General features: G+C 31.8%; 1 protein-coding gene across 2 annotated transcripts; it reads right to left on the minus strand.

Moving 5' to 3' along the window:
• Positions 1 to 922: 922 nt before the first annotated feature.
• On the minus strand, positions 923 to 7189 carry LOC21408357 (WD repeat-containing protein 44). Of its 2 annotated transcripts, none has more exons than XM_024167303.1 (7): positions 4923 to 7189; positions 3266 to 3356; positions 2740 to 2897; positions 2606 to 2657; positions 2409 to 2491; positions 2151 to 2244; positions 923 to 1921 (listed from the first exon to the last, which is right to left on the minus strand). In XM_024167303.1, exons 1-7 carry the CDS (start codon positions 6660 to 6662, stop codon positions 1329 to 1331), a joined length of 2811 nt encoding a protein of 936 aa, XP_024023071.1. In that variant the 5' UTR covers positions 6663 to 7189; the 3' UTR covers positions 923 to 1328. The 2 variants fall into 2 exon arrangements, with proteins under 2 accessions (XP_024023071.1, XP_024023070.1); XM_024167302.1 differs by having other exon boundaries at positions 2151 to 2268.
• Between the last annotated feature and the right edge of the window lie 16544 nt (positions 7190 to 23733).

Consider the following 23733-nt stretch of genomic DNA (forward strand, 5'->3'; position numbering starts at 1 on the left):
TTGATCTTTGAGTGGGGCCCACTTTTGGTGGAGAGCATTTCTGGGCTAAAAATTATGGATCAGGGTGTAGATAGTAAACCAGGCCTACACCTCTGGGGTGACCAGGCCCAAATAAGTTAAGCCCATTAGATGCTCCATAGGACCATAACCAAGTTGAAGAGCAAGCAATGGAATGGGCCATATACTTTGCTAATTGTTTTTGGGAGAAAGAAGGAAATAAGTTAAGACTTGAGATGAATTAAAATTAATAGGTTAATAGTTTATATAAGTTAATAAATATGTTAAATTACTGTTTTCGTCCATAATTTGTCTGGTTATGAACCATAACTTGACAAGTTATTGTCCATAATTCACAGTTTTTGTCCATAACTTATCTGGTTATGAATCATAACTTGATAAGTTATGGCCTATTAATTTTTATAACTAAAAGTTTGCCTATATACTTTCTTAAGCTTTTCATATTGACCTATTTTCTACTATTTCTGATTGTTTTCATCCTTGAAAATGAGTATCATGAGAAGCATTAGGAAAAATCATTAGAGATTCTGTGCTTGAATTTTCTCCCTCTAACTTTGTCGAATTTTACAACGGAGCCTAATTGCCATTTTCACAGTTCATTACTTACATATCAACAAATATGAAGTTTTGGTATTTATCTATAATCGGTTCAGAAGAAAGGCGATGCACCATTTCGTTATTTATTAGGAAGTACCTGTTTTATCAAAAACTTCATATTATTATTATCATTTTTTTGAAAGTTATTATTATTGTTTGGTGAATGCTTATCAAATAGTTAGATGAGGGACACATCGATTTGACAAAGGCCACCACTTCGTCAAATCAACCGTAAAGACGTGAAAACTCTTCCGTTAGGTTCTCCAATTAATGTAATTATTGAGAGGGAATTGTAAAAAATAAATAGTAAAAGAATTTCCATTTTTAATTCAATATGGCTTTTGCCATGCTCATAACTCTACAATTCCCGATTACACAAATCCCATCGGGGTTTCTTTTTTTTTTTTTTTTTTTTTCTAAATTCATTGTGTAGTTCCCTTTTTTTTTTTTTTCCCTCTCTTTTAACAAATCTATTTTCATTCTTGACGCAGTCGGACAGGCTCTCCCATCTGAGGCTGCACATCCGACAGGCAACAAGAACATAGAAAGAAATGCAACTCCGCTAATATTACAAATCTCACCCAATGTCTCTCTCTCTCTCTGTACACAATTTTGCCAACTATCTGGGGAAAAATGAACTCTTGACCTTTTCGTTTTGCATCTCCATTTTCCCTCCAATGCTCAAGGGTCTCGGTTCTTTATCTTTTTCACCCTTAAATCTTAATTGGCAACCCAAAATTTTGGAAAGTTCTAATTTCCCCACGAAGACCGGCGGTTACAATCACCATACCCCAGGCTGACATGTTTTGGCTTACCCCGTTGCTGCTAAAATCAACGCTAACACGAGGGCTCCGGTTTTTAGTTGCTAACAGAAGTTTCTCCTCTGGCCACGTTGCTGCGATTCTGTCGAAGAAATAATTGTTAGATGCACTACAAATGGTCCCGTGAAGAGGACTATTGCTGCAACCAGAAGCTGATCGTGAACCCTCGTCGGCAATAGCCTCCTCAACAGGTGTTGGGGGATGGTTGGCTGTGGAGACTTCATCCAGACTGTTGTCAAGAGGGGTTTGCTCCTCATCTTGAAGTCCCCACGTATCGGCCATCCCAGGCCAAGGGATGGCCACTGATACATCTTGACAGTGGAAATGCTCATAAGAGCGAGTGACTGTTACCCCTTTGCTTCTGCTGGGCCGGGAATCGGCTTCATGCTTCCATATATACACATGAGAATCCTCACTAGCAGCCACCACATATCTGCCATTGGTTGTGAGGGAGGCTGAAATCTGCGTATTTGTGTTTCGAAATCCTGAGACGAAATCAGCAGCAACAGGACCTTTTAAATTATGAAACTATTGAGTGTAATTAGATCTAGTGACATCTTCATCAAGCTACAAAAATCAATGTCTCTGCTTCATTACTTCTTTCTTGATTATTGATAAGACAGGGATCAGGTTTGGAGAGTAAAAGATTGCACCATATGCATTTTCTTAAGCCTACAAATAACACCAAAAAATGTCATCACATTTTGTTCTCACCTTTGAACTTGTGGACCAGATCAGCACCATCAACAACCCTGATTCGTGAATCCGAGGACGTGATGAGTACTTCTGATGAACTCCCTGGTGCAAACTGTTCACTGAAACTGATCAGCAACTGAAAAAGAATCAAGCAAACTTGCAGCTCAAAGATAACATGAAATGAACCGTGCAAGGAAAGAAAATGGTAACCAGGGTCCTGTCTTAATTGCTTCATGAATAATTGAAACTGGTAAAAGAGTAGAGCTAATAAATTACCTGGAACCCAGTGATTTTCTTGTGATGAGATTTCTTTTTCTTGTTCTGCAGATTAATTTGGCTCTTTTGTTGTAACTTATTCTCTGAAAACATGTCAGAAAAGATCACTGTTACTTGATTGTCAGGGTTACAGAAAAATTAAACTAAGGCATATGGGTCCCACAAACGAATGAAGAGAGAGAGAGAGTGATAAGTACCAGATGTGTTGTATAAACGGCAGCTCCCTTTGTATGAACCAACTAGTGCACCCTTCAGACCAACAAAAGTTACGTGAGCGCCAAAATTCAACTCAAATATATCTCATTATAACAGGTACAAAAATAATCCCAACCTGACCATCAGGGGTGTAGCAAGCAGCAGTGACCATCTCATGCAGATCATTCCAATCAACAACTTGACGATCAGGAATGCTCCATATGCGAACCTTGGCATCAAGTGATCCGCTGATGAAGTATCTATCATCAACAGGGTTAAACTGGATGCAAGTTACTGTGTCAAGGAATGCACAAACGAGTCATTAGAAACAAATGAAGGAGAGGTGAAAAAGAAAAAGAAATTTATTTCTTACTAAATTTGACCACGCGCATTTACATGAAAGGACAAACTATCAGACTCTCTATGAACCTATAAGAAACGTGAAACCATAATTTCATTGACTGATTTATGCGTCTGCTACTATGTTTGAAAATATATATTAAAATGCAACCAAGCAAAAATTACAAAAAGGTCAACCCCCAAGAAATCAAAGAGCCCATTTATCCTTGCCATGTTCGTGCAACAATTACTCAATTTAAAGAACAAACCACAACACCTTTTTTTTTTAATGAAGAAGACAATGCAGCTATATAAGTACTTACCATAATCACTGTGTGAAAATATCTTCAAACAAGACTGGCTAGACAAATGCCACAGGCGCACTGTTTTGTCCATTGAAGATGAGAGCAAGTGCTGAGGCGAAATAAAAACAGAAATAGAAGCTTAGAATGACAGCCTAAAGCCAATGCTACAATGAAATGAATATACAAAGGAAACTTTCCTCTGGGATCCCTTTCAAAAAAGCATTTAGTATTTTAAAAGAAATAATACGCACATAAAATTCCTTTTTCTGAATCTTATAGTGCGTCTAAAATCTTCGATTCTTGAGAACATCAAATTTTTGAAGTATAAACAAATCAAATCATTGCTTCAGAGTCAGGCTTATCAATAGAAAGCTAATCACAATTAAGAGGACTTAACACAGCAACACATTTTTTATCAATGCATAATATCACCACTTCTATCATTGTGATCTCATAGGTGTATCTCTACCCACTAATAAGGTAGTTCGTTTTATTGGATTAAACGGGGAAGAAAAAGATCCGATGGCTCTCTCGTTCTGATAATTCTGGAACACTTGTTTATTTGTTCATGGGTACGATTGCAGGTAACTTTGGTTTCTGTTTCACTCTCACAATTTTAAGAAGTTCCTTACATTTGAGACAACTCCAACAAGCTCTCTGGGAGGAGATAACAACACATAAAAAATTCTACCTGTTAGCATCTTTACCGTCTTTCCGTTCATCACCAAACCTTAATATTCAATCTACCATTCTTCATCTGCACATCAAAATCGTACAATTCCTCTTTTTTAAACCCCATTAAAAAGGGTCTTTTCTGCCCAAGGCATAAAATCAGGATAAAGAAATGATTCGCCTTCTACACCCATGTCCAACTACAGTTATAAGGTCGCCAGCGATATTCTTCTATTCTTATTCGCACGTATTACATCACAACTTTCCCAAACGGCTAAGAAACACGAACACATCCTTTAATTTTCCAGTCTTCTACTGATGCTGTAAAAACACATCTAAAACACCCTTTTTCCTTCAAGCTTCGATGGGTAAAGTCTCCTCTTTGCCTATTATATTTCTTATTTTGGGCTTACCTAATATCAACAACAATTTTTCATAGTTTACTAGGTTAAAGGTTCGTTATGGTTAGCATTTCCAATACCAGAAGTTATTTAGGATACCCATGAAGATGTCTAGAGAGAAACACACCTTCAGTCCACACAGTCCAAATATAAGATGCATTCATAAAGATACCAATTACTACAATAATCATCATTAAAAAATAATCACATGAAGAAATGCATTCAAATCTCCGTTTCTCGTATGACAAAATGAATCAGAAAAAGCAATTAATCGTTTTCCATAGAACCTTTGATAATCGATAGCAGCCAAGGTCCAAGGATAGAGGTTTTCTACTTAAAACAAACTTTAGACTGACACGTTAAGATTATATTGTGCGTTTAACAGATACGGCTTCAACAATGGGACTGTACCCCAGTATATCAAGGTGCACTAATGAACTCATAGCTCCCGAGATTAATAATAAAAAAATATACAGTACAGAAAAGGATAGGGTAAATAGTGCTTTTGCAAAAAGGTATAAACCATCAAATTACTCTACACAATTGACTTAATGGCAGTGCTCAACAGGTCTATCTACCAGAGAAGCAGAATAGTAACAAACCTGGGATTTGGACCATGAGAGATCAAGAACATCATCGAGATGTCCTTGGAACGAACAAATGGGCTTTTCTGATAGTGCAAAGACGGTCTCCGGCACATAAATATGATCCAAGCTCAATGATTTCCGACTTATGGACGCCCTCCCTCTTCTCTTTTTCTCTGGGTTGTTCTCCACATTCGGAGACAAGGAAGTTGGTTCAGGTGATCCATTGGCAACAAAGAACATATTCAAGTTACTATCATCTGTTTTATCCATTAACAAGTCCCCCTTTCTCTCCGTTTCCACAACCTGCCAAACGTGAATGACACAGTCCTCACCTGCACTTGCTAAGTACCTCCCATCCAAACTAAACTTAATACTCCATATGGACCCATTATGCGCCTGAATCTCTTGGCTCTTATAAAGAGCAGTGAGCTCCTTAGACGACTTTCCATACTGCCTAATCCTCACTCTCTCAGGACCATGAAAAGAAGCATCTTGGCTATCATCAGTGGCAGAGCTTGACCTTCGACCGCCCTTCTCCGATGAAGTATCTCTCTCGTCACTGCTTCTCCTCTCCTTCTGTCCCCTCATGGTGTTTGCAACACTTTTTATGCTCTTAAACCAACTCGCTTTCTTCTTCGATTTAGAACATCCCCCACTAACCCCATTGACATTCGAATCAGAACAATCCTTATTGCCCTCTTCCACATTTTGCCTTCTCATCAATTCTTGAACAATAGGAGAATGCCCCACACACATCTGAAACTCCTCCATGGTCAACTGCCTCCCAGTCCCGACTTCTTTAAGCTTCTTCCACGTCCCATCTTCCCTAACCTCATTCACAACAAACTCTTTCCCGTTATCAAGATCCCTAATTGTACACACTTGGGGCTCATCGGTTCTTTCATCACTCCCATTATACTCGGAAACTTCCTCGTCTTCACCACCGCCATTCCCAAAATTCCTATTCGAATTCGCCAAAGAACTCGACGACAATGCGGGATTCAAATTGGGATCGGGATTGCCAGTTCGAATCTCATCCACGGCCCTCTTAAAATTCTTCCCCAGGGGCGGTTTATTCAGCGAAGAGGCATCGGCTACGGGAGATCCATTGCTCTCGCCACTCCGCGATTTGGAAAAACTAGTACAAGAGTTCTGATTGTTGATGTTGTTTTTGTCGTTGACATTATTATTTACAAATGAACCGGCCTCGTCCGAGACCGTACGAATCGAAAGAATTGGACAAGAAGAACGAACAAAAGCAGCAGCAGAAGAGGAAGTACAACAAGTAGAAGGAGAAGAACAAGAACAAGAACAAGAACAATTACACTGATCGCTGCCGTCGGATTTCGATCGGACCATCCCGGCGGCCTGTCTCTGGCGAGTCAACTGATCCGACGACGCCGATCGCCCGAACTCTCCACAGCCGTCGTCGGTGGGTTTTGCTCGGGAGAGAGAAGGGTCATGGCTGAGGCCCATCTCCCGGAGGAGGCGACGGCGACGTTCGGAGACGGAGGAGGGCTCGGAGATCCAAACGTCGTAGTGCGAGACGCGCATTGGGAACTTAGGGATAGGGAAATGGCGATCATAATTGGGATTGGAATTGGAGATGTTCTTGGCGTTTGCTTCTTCTTCTTGTTCTTGTTCTTGTTCGGAATCGGAGTTGGAAGTGGAGCAAGAGCAAGACGAGGAGACAATGCGATCAAGGGACTCGTAGAAGCACTCGTCTTCGTCTTCTTCGTCCCCTGTTTTGCTCATCTCATCGCTCGGCTTTGGGCATTCCCATCTCAAAACGACACAGGATTCATCGTCATCTTCTTCTACTTCTACTTCTTTTTCGTCGACGGCGGTGGCGGCGGCGGCGTAGGACGGATCGGAAGAAACGGAGCGCTGCTTCGATTGATCGCGATCTGCGTGCAGAGTCGTTGAATTCGAAAGGGATCGGACAAGGAAGGACCTGGAAGTACCTTTGTGGGTTTCGGTTTGCGAATCAGATCCGATAATGTCCAGAGAGAGAGACAAAGATGAGAGAGAAAGTGTGAGAGAGAGAGAGAGAGAGAGGGTTTGGAGGGGAACGAAGCCCTATGCTGTGTGCTGGTGTGAAGATTTTGGGTTGGGGTTTGAGCAATGTCGTTGTTGTTGTGTTAGAGAGAGAGAGATTTCTTTTTATTTTTCTATTGAAAATGTGAGAGAAAGTGGGAGAGAAAATTTCATTTTCAAGGGTGAAGTTGGGAAATGGTTAAATTTTGTGGATGGGGAAAACTGAATAGAGTGACATTGTTAGTTTTTTTTTTTTTTTTTTTTTTTTTTTCTCTCGTTGTTTTTTTTTTTTTTTTTTTTTTTTTTTTCCTCAAGTGATGTTGGTGTGGTTGGAAGTGAATTTGTAACTGATTTCTTTGGAATTTACCCTTTTGCAAAAAACATGCATTGATTGTGTTTTTTTCTCTCTCTCCCTCTTTCTCTCTCTCTTTTCTTTTAATTGTTTGGCAATAATTCAAAGTTCAAACCAAACCCATTTGCTACAACTTTTGGTTGACATAATTATAACCGCTTCCTCACAAAGTTAGGACATCTTTTGATAAATTAGGTTCAAAAGAAATAAAGGAATGATTATAATTTGCATCTTTTGACAAAACTTTTATCATGTATCATTTCTTTTTTTTAGGTGATTACATTCATTGACGTGTTGGAGGTTGTTAGGGAAATCTTTTTACCATAATGGTTAATGTTTTATCATGAACCAATAATCAATGAAGGAAAATTATATTCATCTTTCATATTTATGATGATGCCATCTTAATCAAGGAAATAAGGTCTTGTTCATTTCAACGATTCGAGTTTTGTTATAATAAAAAGTTCTTAGAAACAGTCACATTTAACTTTTTTACTACAATAAAAAGTTCTCACATAAAGTCACATCTCAACTCGAATTCAAAACTCGAATCAGCGAACTAAACGAGTCCTAAGGATTGGTCGGTGGTAGCAACTCATCCATACCCTGAATCCACCCCAATGTCTCTTTTGAAAAAGAAAAGATACTTGAGCCATAATGTATAAGGCAAACAAAAGACAAAAGGGAAGAAAAACCAATCGGACAATAAGAATTATATCCAATCCTCCTTCATATCAGGGAGAAATAGCATTTTATCACAAATTCTTCAACTCATTGGTTACTCTGGATGGCCTGTTAACAAGTTTCAATTATTTATTGGTTAAATATGTTTCCTTTGTTAAAATAATTCACCACTAGACGTGTGACCAATACAACACACTTCTAAAAAACCAATAGATATTTATCATAATTTCATTCAAACCAATGGAGTCCCAAAAACAGAAAAAGAGTTTGACAATTGATTTTACTGTCCAGTGACAATGCATACGATTTTTTATTTTTTATTTTTTTGTTAGCCAATGGATGTTTAGATCAACTCGAGTTACACCTCGATTAATCACATTAAATATGTGCACCACATCCTCGTAAGGTTCACCACCCAAAATCTCTAGTTTTTATTAATTATAAATAAACTTTTGTTATAGTGATTTCTTATCCAAGCCTCGAACGAAATACAAGGACTTAATTTCCAATTTCAAACTCATTCAAAGTTTTCTAGAGAAGTTACAATTGATTTCAGATATGCTCTCTTAGATTCAAATGACAAAGTTTCTGTATCTAGAAAATGAAAAAAAATCCTTATTTTCTTCGACTTTCTTTCTATTTATAAACACAAGCTGCTTCTCAAATCAATATATCTGGTTAGATCTTCATCGATTCTAATTTAGTTCAATAATCAATTCACTAAAACTTCTATTTTGATTTTTTGCTTTAAAATTTCTTATCGGGCCTTTTATTGTTTTTTTTTTCTTTCTTTTATCATTACGACGCCATATTGTACTCTTTTTTTTTTTTTTTTTTCAAATAAGCTTTGATGTTTCTTCTTAATTGAAACGCCGTCGTTTCAGATGTTGCAATTCTTTCCAATTCACCTCTTTACTCAAAAGCCTCGAGATCTTTTTATGTTGAAGTACACTAACACTTGTAAATCATACTAACAACACTACACTTGTAAATCATACATAGTTTTGAGGTTTTGCAATTTCTTTACCAAATAATTGATTTTCTTGAAAATAAAAAACGCAGCAACATTAAAAAAAAAAAAAATGAATATAGCGAGTTCATCTATTTAGATTCTCTGATAGTAATTATTCTCATCGCTCAAAGTCATCTATATAGGGATGAAAGTGTCTAAGCATGCTTTTTTCCCCTCTCTTGAATCTTGGTGAATGTCTGAAGTAAATACATGAGGCGCATTTTTATTTTTTATTTAAAAAAAAAAAAAGAAAAAAAAACTCAAGGCGCATTTTTGGTTATGTTGGAGAGGGAGAGAAACAGGCGGATAGTTGACTTTAATGATCTGATGAAAAACTTTAGAATTTATTCATTTATTTATTAAAAACCAAAATTTTTTTTTTAAAAGTGTTTGGTTTTTTCAAAATGGAGAGAGAAAAGCACGACAAAAGGGTATGTTTTTCAAACTAAAAGTTGAAACCAAATGGAAGTGTTAGTTATAAATTTTTTTCTTTTTTTCTTTTTCTTTTTTTTTTTTTAAGTTTTTGGCTATCACTGCCGACGGGAAATTATGACTTATAAATACACCATGGTCTTGTAGCTGGTTCGTAGCAAAAAAATAAAAAATAAAAAAATAAAAAAAAAGACAATAGGGTATGGAAATAGTATGGCTTCTTTCATTTGTTTGCATATAAAAGTTAGTTATGACCCATAACTACACCTTTTTAGTCTGAAAAACACATAGGACGATGGTAAAAATGGCAAAATTTTAGTTGGAAAGTAAATAAATTAACAGTTTAGTCTTGGGCTATGTTAAATGGGCCTATAGAAGATGACAAACTAGGCCCAGTAAAGTCAATGCCAGAGTAGTACAACCTAATCTGGCCAACTGCGTACTATTCTCTTTACCTTTCACATGCTATCCAGCCCATTACTGTTAAGTGAAGGTGACACCCCAATGCTGTCCAACTGCTTTTGGGACCAAACATATTACTGCTCCTATTATTAGTCTCTCTCTTGTGTTTTTTTTTTTTTTTTTTTTTTTGCCTTTTTAAATTGCTTTTCATTTTGACAATATAGGGACCAGCGTATTAATGTCTACCAGCTTAGCCAATAACTTTTTTTTATTTTTTATTTTTGAAGGGAATGAGAAAAAAACCATTCCTTTTTTTTCTGTTTAGGATGTTCACTTCCATCTATGAGTAGGTGGGTCTAATAGAAATTAGAATCATGTACCCCAAATCCCAAGAAGTAATAACGGCTGAGATTTGATTTATTAACTAGACTATATACTTTTACAATAGTAATTGACACATTCTCCCAAAAAAAATAGGATTTGTACATTATTTTTTTAATTTTTAATTTTGACAAATTATTTCAAAAACATTAAAGGCACTTTACCACTTTTTTTATCGCTTTATATATTTATTATTTAACACCTTAATTTTATTACTTATTTTTAATTTAAATAATAATATATTTATTAGTGGAAAACTATTCATCTTAACAATTTAAAAAATCATAAATCTATTCTGAATATAAAATAGTTTTTGGTTAACGAAAAGATGAATTATAATTGGAAAAAAAATATACTTAGTACTAAATAGGTGACAACGTGGCCTATTTCTTATAGGAATGCGCAAGCCCACTCCCTCCTCTTGGAGTGGGCGATTTTCACTTATGAGTGCAAGGTTTAGGATTTCCAATCAAGTTATTAACTAGTGTTAGAAATATACCATGGTGGTTTATTTTTAATTTAGATCCTTTCTACATGTATTTAGGTTTTCTATGGCCTCGTTTATTTTGCGGATTTGAGTTTTCAATTCAAGCTGAAATGTTACATTATTTTAAAGCTTTTAACTGTGACAGAAAAAATTGAATGTGATATTTTTTGAGAGTTTTTAACTATAGAAATTTAGAATTGAAAACTCAAATCGGTAAAATAAACGAGACCTATACTTTTCTCTTTAAAGCTAAGAATTCATTAAACAATCATGTACATAGTCGATCTTTGGCTTACTTTTTTGAGCATCATACTTTGAAATTCGATACATGTTTCTTTCCATAAGCTTTGCATTCGAGTTATTTATGGAACTAAGTTTTTAATAGGGTCATGCTCTCCTATAGTTTGAGGATGTGTGAGTTAAAATGGGCATTTGTATGAGAAAATTACAGAATTTATATTTAAAAGTGTATGAATCTAGACTTTTACCTCTTACTCTTAATAAATGCCCTTTTGTTAGTGTAGTTATTTGACTAAAAATGTTATGAATTAAGAGTAAAGTGTAAAAATCATGATTCATGCATTTTAAAGAGTATTTGTCAAGATTACTCCCATTTGTATTGCTTTATTTGGAATATATATTTTTTATATAAAAAATAACAAAAAAGAGGGGGACAAGAAATATAATGCATGCATGAGTAAATATAAACAGTCTAACATCATTTTTGCAATTCAATATGGCTTCTTTGTGATTATGAAAGATTCAGATACATTTGACACTATATGAGGTTGTACACCAAGATTTTTTACAAGAAAAAGATTATAAACAAAGATATTAACAAGATCTTAATACCAAATTGATGTGATAAACTCTTAACTTCTCGTTCTTTGTGGAACATAAAATTCATATAAACTATTCGGTCACGTTTATAATTTCTCCTAAATAGATTAAAACCTAAATCTATGGAATGAAAAAATGTTTCGATCGACAATAAAAAATAGATAAAAAAAAAGGGAGAAGTTTTCACTTTTCCATTTGAGTTTTGACTTTTGGCAACGAAGTAATTGAGTAAGGTGTATCTTATAAACTCCGTGAAAAAGACAAGAAGAAAAGTGGAGAAAAAAAAATATAAATTATATAAGGGTAGGTCCTAATAATTTAGAGCAGAACCCCTAAAAATAGGATGTGCAAGCTATATAGTCTAAGCCTACGTGCTAGTATGAATATATATACATATTTATATATTGATAATTTGCTAGTCTGAATATACGCATAAAATGAGATTGAAGGCAGACAGAGACATTATTCCCTCCTCAGAATATTATAACTTCCCACCGATTGTATAGTTGCCCAAAGCTGCACTAGATTTGACTTAGGTTGTGCATGAGATAAAAATATTATAGTAAAAAATTAAATTTAAATTTACTGTAGTGTAAATAAACACACCCCTAATCTATTACATTACATGTGACAGAAGACTATAACCAACGCAATTCTTAATTTAAATTTAAAAAAAAAAAAAAAAAAGTTTCATGAGTATAAATTCTAAAACTTGAATAAAAAAGTAGTTGACGCATATTTGATATGATATCAAATTGACCTCCCAGATCCTCATCTATAATTTATTCATAAATAAGTTGCTCATTCAATAACGAGGTATTTAAAGAGGTTAAACGGAAAACATAATTGTGAGAGGAAAATCTACAATTAATGAGATCAAGAACTAATAGTCGAGTAAGGAGTCGTCAATTATGTGAATCAAATCGTTATGAGAACGAGCGTATTAGTATGCAGAAAATAAAATAAAGCTATAAATAAGACAAAAAAATTTATAGAAATTTACTCATTAATGAGAATTACATCCTCCGCAGCGCTCTGATGGTTCCACTATATTTACCACAAAAACATTACAATGAGAGAGAAGAAAGGGATGAGAGAATAGGGAATGCTGGAAAATACAGAGAATGCATGAAAGATAATGGTGTAATCACTGTAGGTGTGTCTATGCCTCTCCCGAGAGCGTTTGAGTCTCATGTATTTATAATTGAGTAGATTCTCGAGTTTTTTTTTTTGCCGGTTTCTTGTGCGGTTTGGATATTACTTTCCCTTTTTAGTAATATTTGACTTTCTCTTACTAATTTGCCTTCCCGTTGGCTGGTCAAAGTCGATTTGTGCCTTTACGAGTTGATTGCATGCCTTACTCCGTGATTGCTTCAGATCTAGTTTCCTTATTTAGTTAGAAATTGATTCCGTTTAATAGGCGCTATCTTTCTAGTTAAAGTCAATAGTTAGCCACTTTCCCTATTGATTCTCTATTTTGACTGGCTAATTTCATTCTTTTTCTAGATGATTTAGTTGTCAGTTCCTATTATAGGAATATATTAAGGATATTCTCTCGTTAACTTCTTGCCTGAGGCTGTGCATCGACTCGTGGGTTCGATCCGTGAAATTGGCTTTTTGATGAGTCGATCTAGTTTGTCAAGGAGTCATGAAAACTCGTTTATTGATTTTTTAGAGTCTAAATTGTAACGTAATTGTAATATGTACGGTGAGAGATGTGGTGTGAATTTTGACATAATGTGTCTAATTATGAATATTATTGTGGAGAGTTAAATCCATGTGGCATATAGTTGTAAAAATGAGCAACCTTAAATTGATTATATAAAGGTTCTCTATAATGTAAGTATAGAATTGAAGAGTGTAACTTTGGTTAGATGGTGACACAAACTGAAGTCAATAATTATGGTGATTTACTTATGAGAATAATTAGATTATAAATAATTATTGGAGCTGAAATTATATATGTCCATTTGGTCTTCCTTGCTTGCTCTATAAATTCTCTGGGTTGAATTAATGGAATTTTCTTGGATGAATTTTCTTATGGTCTAATTCTGTGAGATCTTTTTAATTTGGCATTTATTTAGGTTTTTTAGAGCATAGAAAACCATACGAACAGAGATCGGAAGAGGAATTGAGAGCTCTTAGAAGATTCAACTGGTGTCCATACACTAGTTGATTCAAGGGTGCGATAGTTTTAGTATACAGTTTTAAAATGTTTGATCATCCAGGGTTTTTTTTTCTCTTATAGTTAAGAACCAATAATTAATTATTATTTTATATAGCAATATGAGATTCCTAAGGGTTTTAGAAAATTTTTAGAAATACTATTTTGCTGTGTTTTTCGTGTTATTATTCAAAAATAGTTTTCTCAAACCAGCATGCCTCTAAGCTCAATTTGTTGTTTCACGATTCTTTCAAGTTTAAAACCCATCAAAATCTAGTTTTTCAACCCTAAGAGAACGATGCAGAACAACAAGATTAGATTTGAATTAGTTTAATATTTAAACTCGATGTTAGAATTATGCTTATATGTTTTAATATTTCAAATTTATTTATGTTTATCTTGAAGTTCAAATTTTATATATTTAAGTTTTGATGTTTAATCAAAATTGAGATTTTTAGTTGTCTTTTGTGTTCTTGTTCTCCTCCTAATTATATCTCTTTTAGTTTTCTTTCTCTTCTCAATTCTCTCCTTTATCTTGAACTCTATCTCTTCTATTTTGATCGTTTCTTTAATCTATCTAGATCATACATTATTTTTTACCCTTAATTCTTTCTTAAATTATCATTTAAACAGTTTTTGATAGAAAATTAGTTAGGATAATCAAAAAATTGTACTTTTATTTTTTTTTATTTTTTTTTATTTTTTTTTTGTTTCCTTAAGTACCAATTATTTTAAGAGAATTTCTATAGTCAGGATTGCTCCTTTTAACTACACGCCATCCGGAACCACTACTAACTACTTTAACTGTTCAATTAAGATTTCAATAGAATGATATGTGGGTGTTGATCACGTTAAAAATTGTAGCACACAATAAATAATTGATACAATATAATTCATAGAATATTAAATCGTTTAAAACGTGATACAACGATTAAAACAATAATATCTATCGATAGTTAGAAAGGACATGTCCCAACTAAAAATTCCATTTTTTTAATTCTCTTTCGTGTGCAACAATATATATGGTTTCTTCCAACTCGTATTAATTCCATATACCAGTCAAAGAAAAAAAAAAACAAGATGGCATAGCCTAGGCTGCCTATGGCCGAGCTTCACATATAAATTATTAATCAATATATATTTTTCTAGTTTCCCACATCTAAATTATTAATCAATAATTATTTCTAATATAGTTTCCTAATCTTTGCATGTCGATTTTATTTAATATCGGTAAACTAAAGAAAACCAAGTTGCCTTTTATAAAGTTTCCAGCTAAAAGTGACATTGAACATCAAGTTTGGTGCTGATCCTGTGGTATGCATTCAATGTTGCAATTAATTTTTTTTAGTAAGTTAATTAAATCTAATTAAATATAAGAGGAAAGAGTGGAGAAATATGAGGGACGGTGGAGACGGCAGTGGACGGCGAATACCACCCTAAATGTAGGCAAAATGTGTGGAAAAATTGTTTTGAGAAAAAAAGAAAATTATTAGATTGGCTTTGCTCTGTATGGAAAAGTTTTTCTTCTTTATTTTTATTTTATGCTAAGTTTGTAGTTTTATGTTGTGAAATCAAAAAGTACGTATAATTTGTTGTTGTACAGCTCAATATTGTCGTTCTTTCGGCTTTGCTTTTGATTGAAACTGCTAATCACACGACACAAAGAATATTGCGTATGCATGAAGGCATCAGTTGGAAAAATTATCGAGAAATGTGCAGTATATACTTGCATTGCATGAAAAATTACGTACTCAAATAATGTTTTACGTGTAAAGGATCTTAAATATGTAAATGAGTATAAATTGAAAATTTCATCGAGTAATTCCAATTCTAGAGTCATGCAATATAAATATATTTGTTGAATGAAATAAGTGACCAAACTTTGATGGTAAATTCAGGGATTAATTACAAACAAACAAAAAAAAAAAAAAAAAAAAAAACCCTCCTGAATTATGCTCATGTAATACTTTACTTTATGATCTTTAACATATAACATCTATTTCCCCTTAATAATGAAACGTACGTTAATAAAAATGTCTCATTCCTTAAAAAATTTAACATTTTTTTGACACGTGTTATATAAACAACAATTGTTGTTAACCAATTTAGAGCACGATTAATATTTTACCTACGCACCCTAATTTTTTAATATAATTTTACATATAATAAAACAAAATAAATCTTCTTTACTCCCAATGATAGAATAAATCCCCCATCTCAAAAAAATAGTTCTTTAAAAAATGGTTTTCATTTTTTTGCTACTTTTAACATAAAAAGATGTTAATAACAACTCCATAAATTTTTAATTATACAGAAAAAAAAAGATTGATAAAATTTTTAACTTACATTTAATTAATGATGGATATTTTGTAATTAAAAATTCAAATTTAAATTAGTTTAAAATTCAAATTAAAATTTAAACTATGGAGTTACTAAAATACCCCTAAAATAACTAATTTAATGTCATTTTGGTTAAAATTTAGCGATGAGCTTTTTTATTAATATTTAAAAGTTAAATGAGAACAAATGTTACGTTTTAAAGATTTAAGGGACAAAGTATTACAAGGGTTATAATAGGGGAAAAACTTTAGTAATTAATTCTAAATTGAATTGGGGATGTAGTTATAATGTTATATCATTATGCTATATTTAGCCATTGAGTAATTATATTAACACACCTTTTTGAAGGGATTAAGTAGAATTAATAATTCTAAATTAAATTTTCTTATTATAAAAGACCCTTACATAAATTGATAAAAATAGCAATTATGATATACTTAATAACACAATTAAACTTTATTATAAAAAAGAAAAGGAAAAAATCATTTTGGTACCTTGCATTATAGTGAAACATACTCTTGGTACCATATGATTTTTATAATATTAAAATGGTTCCTTGACGTTTTTAAAAACATCTTCTAGGTACCTTGAAGTTAATTTTTAGGATATGTAATATCCAAACTACCCTTCTCATGAACTAAATAGAATATTTTTTTTTAAAAAATCTAAAAATATTATAAAACATTAAAATATTTAAAAGAAAATAACAAAATAAAAAAGTTTATGATTTTTTCCTAGATCTATTAGTTTTTGACTAATTAAATAAAATGGTACTAAAGTCATTTTACATCTAAAAAATCAATTTTAGAGTACCAAAAAGATGTTTTTAAAATCTTCGAGGTACCGTTTTAATATTATCAAAAAGATAAGATATTAAAAGCATATTTCGCTATCATACATAGTGCCAAAATAATTTTATCTCAAAAAGAAAACTAATAATATTGTTTTTTTCCTCTCCACACACCGCACACGTCATATTTTAAAATTATAAACTATTGCTATTTTGAAATCTATAGTGAAACTCTTAATTTTTACTTTTCAATGATCACTTTAAAAAATTATATGAAAGTACGTTAAATTTTCTTTGCTAGATGATTATTTCTTTGTCCTTTTTTTTCATTTCATATTTATTTGTTTTTTCTAATCATTACGGGTATATTCATTTGTATAACTCAAGTAATGATTTGAGTTGTGTACGTAAAAGAGTGATGACGTGAGTCATAAAATAGGTTGAAGGCTAACCATTTTGTTTTGTATATATATATATATATATATATATTGTTGCTTTTTATAATGTTGGAGTATTTTTTTTCCTGTTCCGTTCTTTTTTTTTTCCGGCTTATGCTGAATGTTATTTTACCGTTTTGCAGTATTTTTTTATTTTTACTTTTTTTTTTTATCATAACCCCAATTTATATCATAAAATATTATTTCTGTTGTCATTTTGATAATATCAAGTAACAAATTAGAATAGATTGGTGCATGTGGAAAGAAAAATGAAGTGATCAAGAATTGATATATCTTATGAAAATATTTCAGATAATTTTGGAAGAATATATATGTGTATAGAAAGTAAAGTTAATCATTCTAAAAAAAAGTAAACTTAATTATTTTAAAATTATATGAAGTGTATATTTAAAAGGGAATATATGAAGAGTAGTAAAAAAGAGTGTGATTGTTAGACATTTTAATTTGTAATATGATCACCTCGAATGCTAAGATATGATATGTATGATGTTTTTTTTTTTTTGATCGGCAAGCTTCTCTTCGGAAACATTTAAGGCTTATAAAATTGACAGTCGGGCAATGATATTTTTTTCTCAAGAATAAGATAGACTTCTTTGATATATTGACAGGAGAAAATTCGTAAACTCACTCTTTAAATGTATTATTCTAAAATTTTCACTCTTCACTCTTTATTAATGTTTTTTTAACTGTTATAAGTTTTTTAATTAAATCAAATATAAAATGTAAAAATTTAAGATTCATACATTTTAAAAGGTATTTGTATTCATTTATTAATTTTTTTTAATTGTTATAAGTTTTTTAATTAAATCAAATACAAAATGTAAAAATTTAAGATTCATACATTTTAAAAAGTATTTGTATTCGTCTCTTTTTTGTATCGACGGCCATTAAACAGCCCAAGGAGCAAAACCGATCGAGATATAGGGAGGAAAAGTGAGTCAGATCACACATATTGCAATACGCGTGAAATGCATCGGCCATTTGGAAACCAAAAAGAGGCATATCTTACCTTGGTCAATATAATATATATTCACTTATTACATGATATATATGGTTTATATGGGCGACATATATAGATTGCTACGTAGACGAGGACAAAGTCAACCAAAATGATCACTTCGTTGACTCAACTTTTAAAATTATAATATTACATGATTGGGAACAAGAATAAAATGTTTCTTTTAAGGAGCCCTTCTAAACTTCGGATTAGATTTATCACTTATACCTAAGGTTATAAGGAGATAATAAATTTAATTTTTTTTTTAAAAAAAAATATTGGAAAGTTTGTGTTTTTTACATGTACGTACATGAAAGCAAAAAAACCCAGTACGGTGCTTGCTTATAATTTTAAACTAAAATCTGAGCATAAAACAATTCTCGATATATATTTGTATGCTTATAAATGTTACTGATCTTATGCAATGTTGTAGAGTACTAGTCCTTATCTTTCTTTAATAAACACTGTTGATATATACCTCTCTGGGGTTTTGTCTCGTATTGTTAAAAATATATTTTAGAAGGTTGAAAATTATTTATAAGCATTTTAAGACTTCCTCAAATACCATTCTCCCCCGTATATTGCATAATATGGTGTTAAGTTTGAAAAATAAGCAAATAAAATTATAAGTGAAGAATAAAACTTATAAAAGGCAGAAATATATGATTTTCTCAAAAATAAAAAAGAAAATAAAAAATATTAAACTTAAACAAAGGGTCACTGCTCATAATTTAAAAAACATGTGAAAGGACAAAAAAAAAAAAAAAAAAAAAAAAAAAAAAAAAAAAGATTTTACTTCCAATTTGTACCAATCAATGCCGTCTGATGGGTCACAGTCCCTTAAATAATTTCACATGATCCTCTTGATAGTGGTTGGACTGACATATGTTAGAACGATTATTTATTGTCTTCATCTTATAAAATTTGTCCATTATTCTCTTCAAGAGTGCATTGTAGATGTTGTCAATATCGGAATCTACACACCATTTCAGAATGCAATAATGGAATTTAAAAAGGAGTTGAATTGTTTACTGTTTTGGCATGGAATCGATTCTGAATTTGCATTCAGAAACTTCATCTTCACAATTATTGCGAGGCAGAATTTAGTGAAAATGGGATGGGAGGTTTCGTAAAGTGAACTTGGGATATTTCTAAAAATAATTCCAATTTGGGCTGGGCTCGAAGAAGTACTTTTTATTAAAAATTAGGAAAATTGTAGTAAATACTAAATATTAACTTTCTGACAATAGCGGTAAATAACAAATTCTTATTTTTTCTTCTAAAGAATAAAATTTAGAAATTGGAACAAATGATATATTTATCAGAAACTAGATGGCATGACAGTTTTAGAGAGAATAAGAAGCGCGGTGACAATTTGGAGATTTTTTTTATATAAAACATGTTATTAATTTCCATTCTCAACATTTGTGTGTTCAGTTTCTATTTCCCTCTCAAAATGAGTTACTTCACTCATTCTCATCGTCGTCGTCGTCATCATCATTATTTGGGTTATATTCAATAATAGCTTCCGGAACATTTTATTGATTTATTTTGACAATCGACTCACATTTAAAGGACTAACTACTCAATATTTTTAAAACTAACAGTTTTGACCACTGTTAATAAATAGTTTATAATTTTATAATTTTCTTTTTCCTTTTTAGTTTTTTTTTGGGCATCAAATTTGTTTTACTACTTTATTCCTCTTAAAGGCTAAAGCCACCGGGCGACAGTTTATTAATAGAAGAGTTAAAACGTAAATTTCACAAACAGTGAGGTAATTAGACTGATAAAAATAAGTTAATATTTTTTATAAGATTGATAAAAATAACTCTTATTTATTAAAATAATGTCCTCCGAGAAAAAAAAAAAAAGATCTAGGTGAACGAGGCATATCATTTTGTTTCTTTAATCAAATTGAAATAAGTTAGTAAATAAATAACCGAATCTTGATAAATAATCACATACTTCCAATACAATCTTTTAAGCACCCGACCCGAATGATTAATTCTTCCTCCTCTTATCATATGTTTATTATTATTATTATTATTATTATTGCTCTTAATTCATGAATTCAGAATATCCGCGGACAAAGTTGGATATAAAATGGAAGCATCAAAATCAGTGTGTCATGGCCAGTTTCATTCACATAAAAAAAAAAAAAAGAAAAAAAAAGAAGGTCAAACATGGAGAACTGGCTAGCACAATGCCCCCACTATTTTTATTAAATCATAACAATAAGATTAGTGGTTTTATAACAAACAAAATGTGAAAGAGGAACCCTCTTGCCCATTTCCTATATTTTTGTATTGCTTTTTCTTTATAGCCATATTCTCCACCATCATCTATATCTGTAATCTCATAATAGTTAATTATTAATTATTTAATAAAAACTTAACCCTCATTAGAGTGATGTACTTTGTTTATTGCATATGAACACACCACGTGGCTTGATTCCCAACAGCCTGTTTTTGAGCTTGAAAGAGGATTCTTTCTGCTACTAATACAGCGAAAAAGAATGTGAAGAACTTCCAAATCCTATAATTATTTGGGAATATAACATGCATTGCATTTAAACCAAATCATATTGCTCCAACCAAGTGACAAAAAGAACAATTTCATTGAAGTAATTGGGATTTTTTTTAATTTAGTTGTGCAATAATCCTTCATGTGTTATTATGACCATACAAAATTATAACAAAATATTTAATTCCTTCATTAAGGAAGAGAAAGATCTTGTAATTTTGTTGGTATAGCAGCAGATATTTCATTATCGAGTAAATTACACCGTTGTATCCTATACTAATCGTGTTTTTTTTTTATAATGGGCCTCAAACTTTTAATTTTGATAAAATACATTCTGAACTTTAAAATCAGTTGCAATTGAAGTTCAATAACTGATGGCGTTTTCAAATTGAAAGTTCAGGATACGAAATTTACATGTAACATGATTTGAAAATGACGCTCTTGGTGTTAATGTATGAATCTCACATAGTAAACCATCAATTTGATAACATTCATTAGCTATCAGATCTCACTTGCCACTAATTTTAAAGTTTATGATGCATTTTATAAAAATTAAAAGTTTAGAATCCATTATGTAAAAAACGAATAGTTTAGGATGCAGTAGTGTAATTTAATCATCATTATGTAAATCTACATTTTTCATTCCTTGTTACTAAATTGCCATGAAAATGTTGAGACTAATTTTGTTGTAGTTTTCCTTTCACATGAAAGCTTGATGTTACATATCCTTCTAGATTTTATCTTCTTCTTCTTGGATGCCTTGCGGGGACAGGTCATACATAAGAGGCACGAGATGTTTCTGAGAAGCTGATGTGGTGGCATGCCATTGGCTGGCAACGAATCCTATTTGGACATCTTTCGGGAGCAGTAATATATATATATTTTTTTTTTCACAAAAATGAGGTATACCATCTCTATAATCTATGTAGCTATCGTAAAATATCTATAAGATTATTTATTTAATCTAATAGATGATTATTTGGCCTACTTCTGGCATCTGGTAACAATAATCTCTTGACTCCTGATTAGGTGCAGTTGAGCATGTGATCATTGTCCACACATGCAAAGTCGGCATCGTTCACTTCGTGGATTTGAGTTGGGATGTGACATTTTCTGAGAGTTTTTCATTGTAACAGAAAAAGTTAGATGTGATATTTTCTGAGAGTTTTTTACTGTAGAAACCTAAAACTAAAAACTCAAATCGGTAAAATGAACGAGACTATGAGAGACAACTATATATTGACATTTAATCAAGAAGAACATTTTATGGTACGTTACATATGTACTCCGATATTGTTTTTTGGGCATTGGGCCGGCATAGTACAACAATGGACTGACTGTTGGGCCAAGCAGTACTTGGTTTCTAATTTAGCATTTACACTTTATAAAAACACCACGAATTTTAGGCTTAGATTATAAACTATTACACAACTAAGATATCAAAAAATTTTAAAATCTATAAAATCACAAATATATATATATAACTATAAAACTCTCACAAAATCTAAAGATACTGAATGAAATATACAAAAGTATAAGTATAATTTTGCTTAGTACACAAAATTCAAATGATGTCATTGTAGTATATTTTGTAATAGTTTTAGTACTCATGGCATGGCAAAAATTAATCTAACCTTAAAACTCATAGAATTTGAGTTTTGCTATAGTAAAAAGCTCTCAGAAACAGTCACATTTAACTTTTTTGCTATAGTAAAAAGTTATCACATAAAGTAATATTTTAATTCGAATTAAAAACTCGAATTAACGAACTAAACGGGTCCTAAATATCTCGGCATTTTAAATTGCAGTAAATTAGAAACTTTTTTGAAGTATATAGTATGTTTTAAAATACTAGTTGGACCTCACGTGCGTCCGTGTGTTAAATTTTAATTACCATGTTAAAGTCAAATATTATATATGTATAGATAAGTATAACATATTATAGATGAAACTATTTTGTTAAAATTACTCAAAGGAATTTCAAATAGGGATGTATTTGAAATAATTATTTTACTGGAGTAAAAAAAGTATTCTAAAATGTATATTTTAGAGGATTGAAACGAAAGGTTAGGAAATAAAATAAAATAAAAAATCAAATAAGGATGTATTTGAAATAATTATTTTAGTGGGGTAAAAAAAAATCTAAAGGATATATTTTTTAAATGTATATTTTAGAGGATTGAAATGAAAGGTTAGAAAAAAAGAAAAAAGAAAAAAGAGGAACTTCACTAAAAATTGGAATAGTATTTTGTGAGTGGTGTTACAGTAACATCATTCACATTCTTATATAGTTATAGATAGATTATAGATATAGATAGATATTAAAAAACTACATATTTATTGGTAAATAATTTACATAACGGAGTAAATAAATTTTGGAAAAATTTCATGTGTACCCCTTGAAATACAAATCTTATCACAAAATACTCTTTGAAATTTAATTTTAATTAATTTCCACCCAAACTCAAGTAATTCTTGTAAATTTTTTTAGTCTATTAAATTCTTGACGAAAAATGTGACGTGACACGTGTTGTATTATAAGTAAGAGAACTCAATCCTGCGATACGTTTTTTGTCGATCTCGATTCATGATTATGGATCGAACTAGGATCCTCTGATGTCCAGGAACTTGTCCTGCAACCTCAATCCTCATCAGGTTCGACATGGGATCTGATCATTTGTCGACTTAATAAGGTCTTTTCTTTCGGCATTAAGGGACAAATGTTCTGCTTTTCGTTCGTTGTGTGAAAAATCCTACATCAAGAACCAAAATAATATTTGACCCATAATTCATATAGACTAAAAAAGCAAGATTAACCCCTAAAGTTAATTTGTTCCAACAAACCAATTATTTTCTAAATTATTCAATCTATCCAGTAAATTTAGTTAATATAAATTAGACCAAATTTCCTTGCGTTAGATAAC

The sequence above is a fragment of the Morus notabilis genome, unplaced genomic scaffold, assembly GCF_000414095.1.
Source record: "Morus notabilis unplaced genomic scaffold, ASM41409v2 Scaffold100, whole genome shotgun sequence".
Classification (NCBI taxonomy): Eukaryota; Viridiplantae; Streptophyta; class Magnoliopsida; order Rosales; family Moraceae; genus Morus; species Morus notabilis.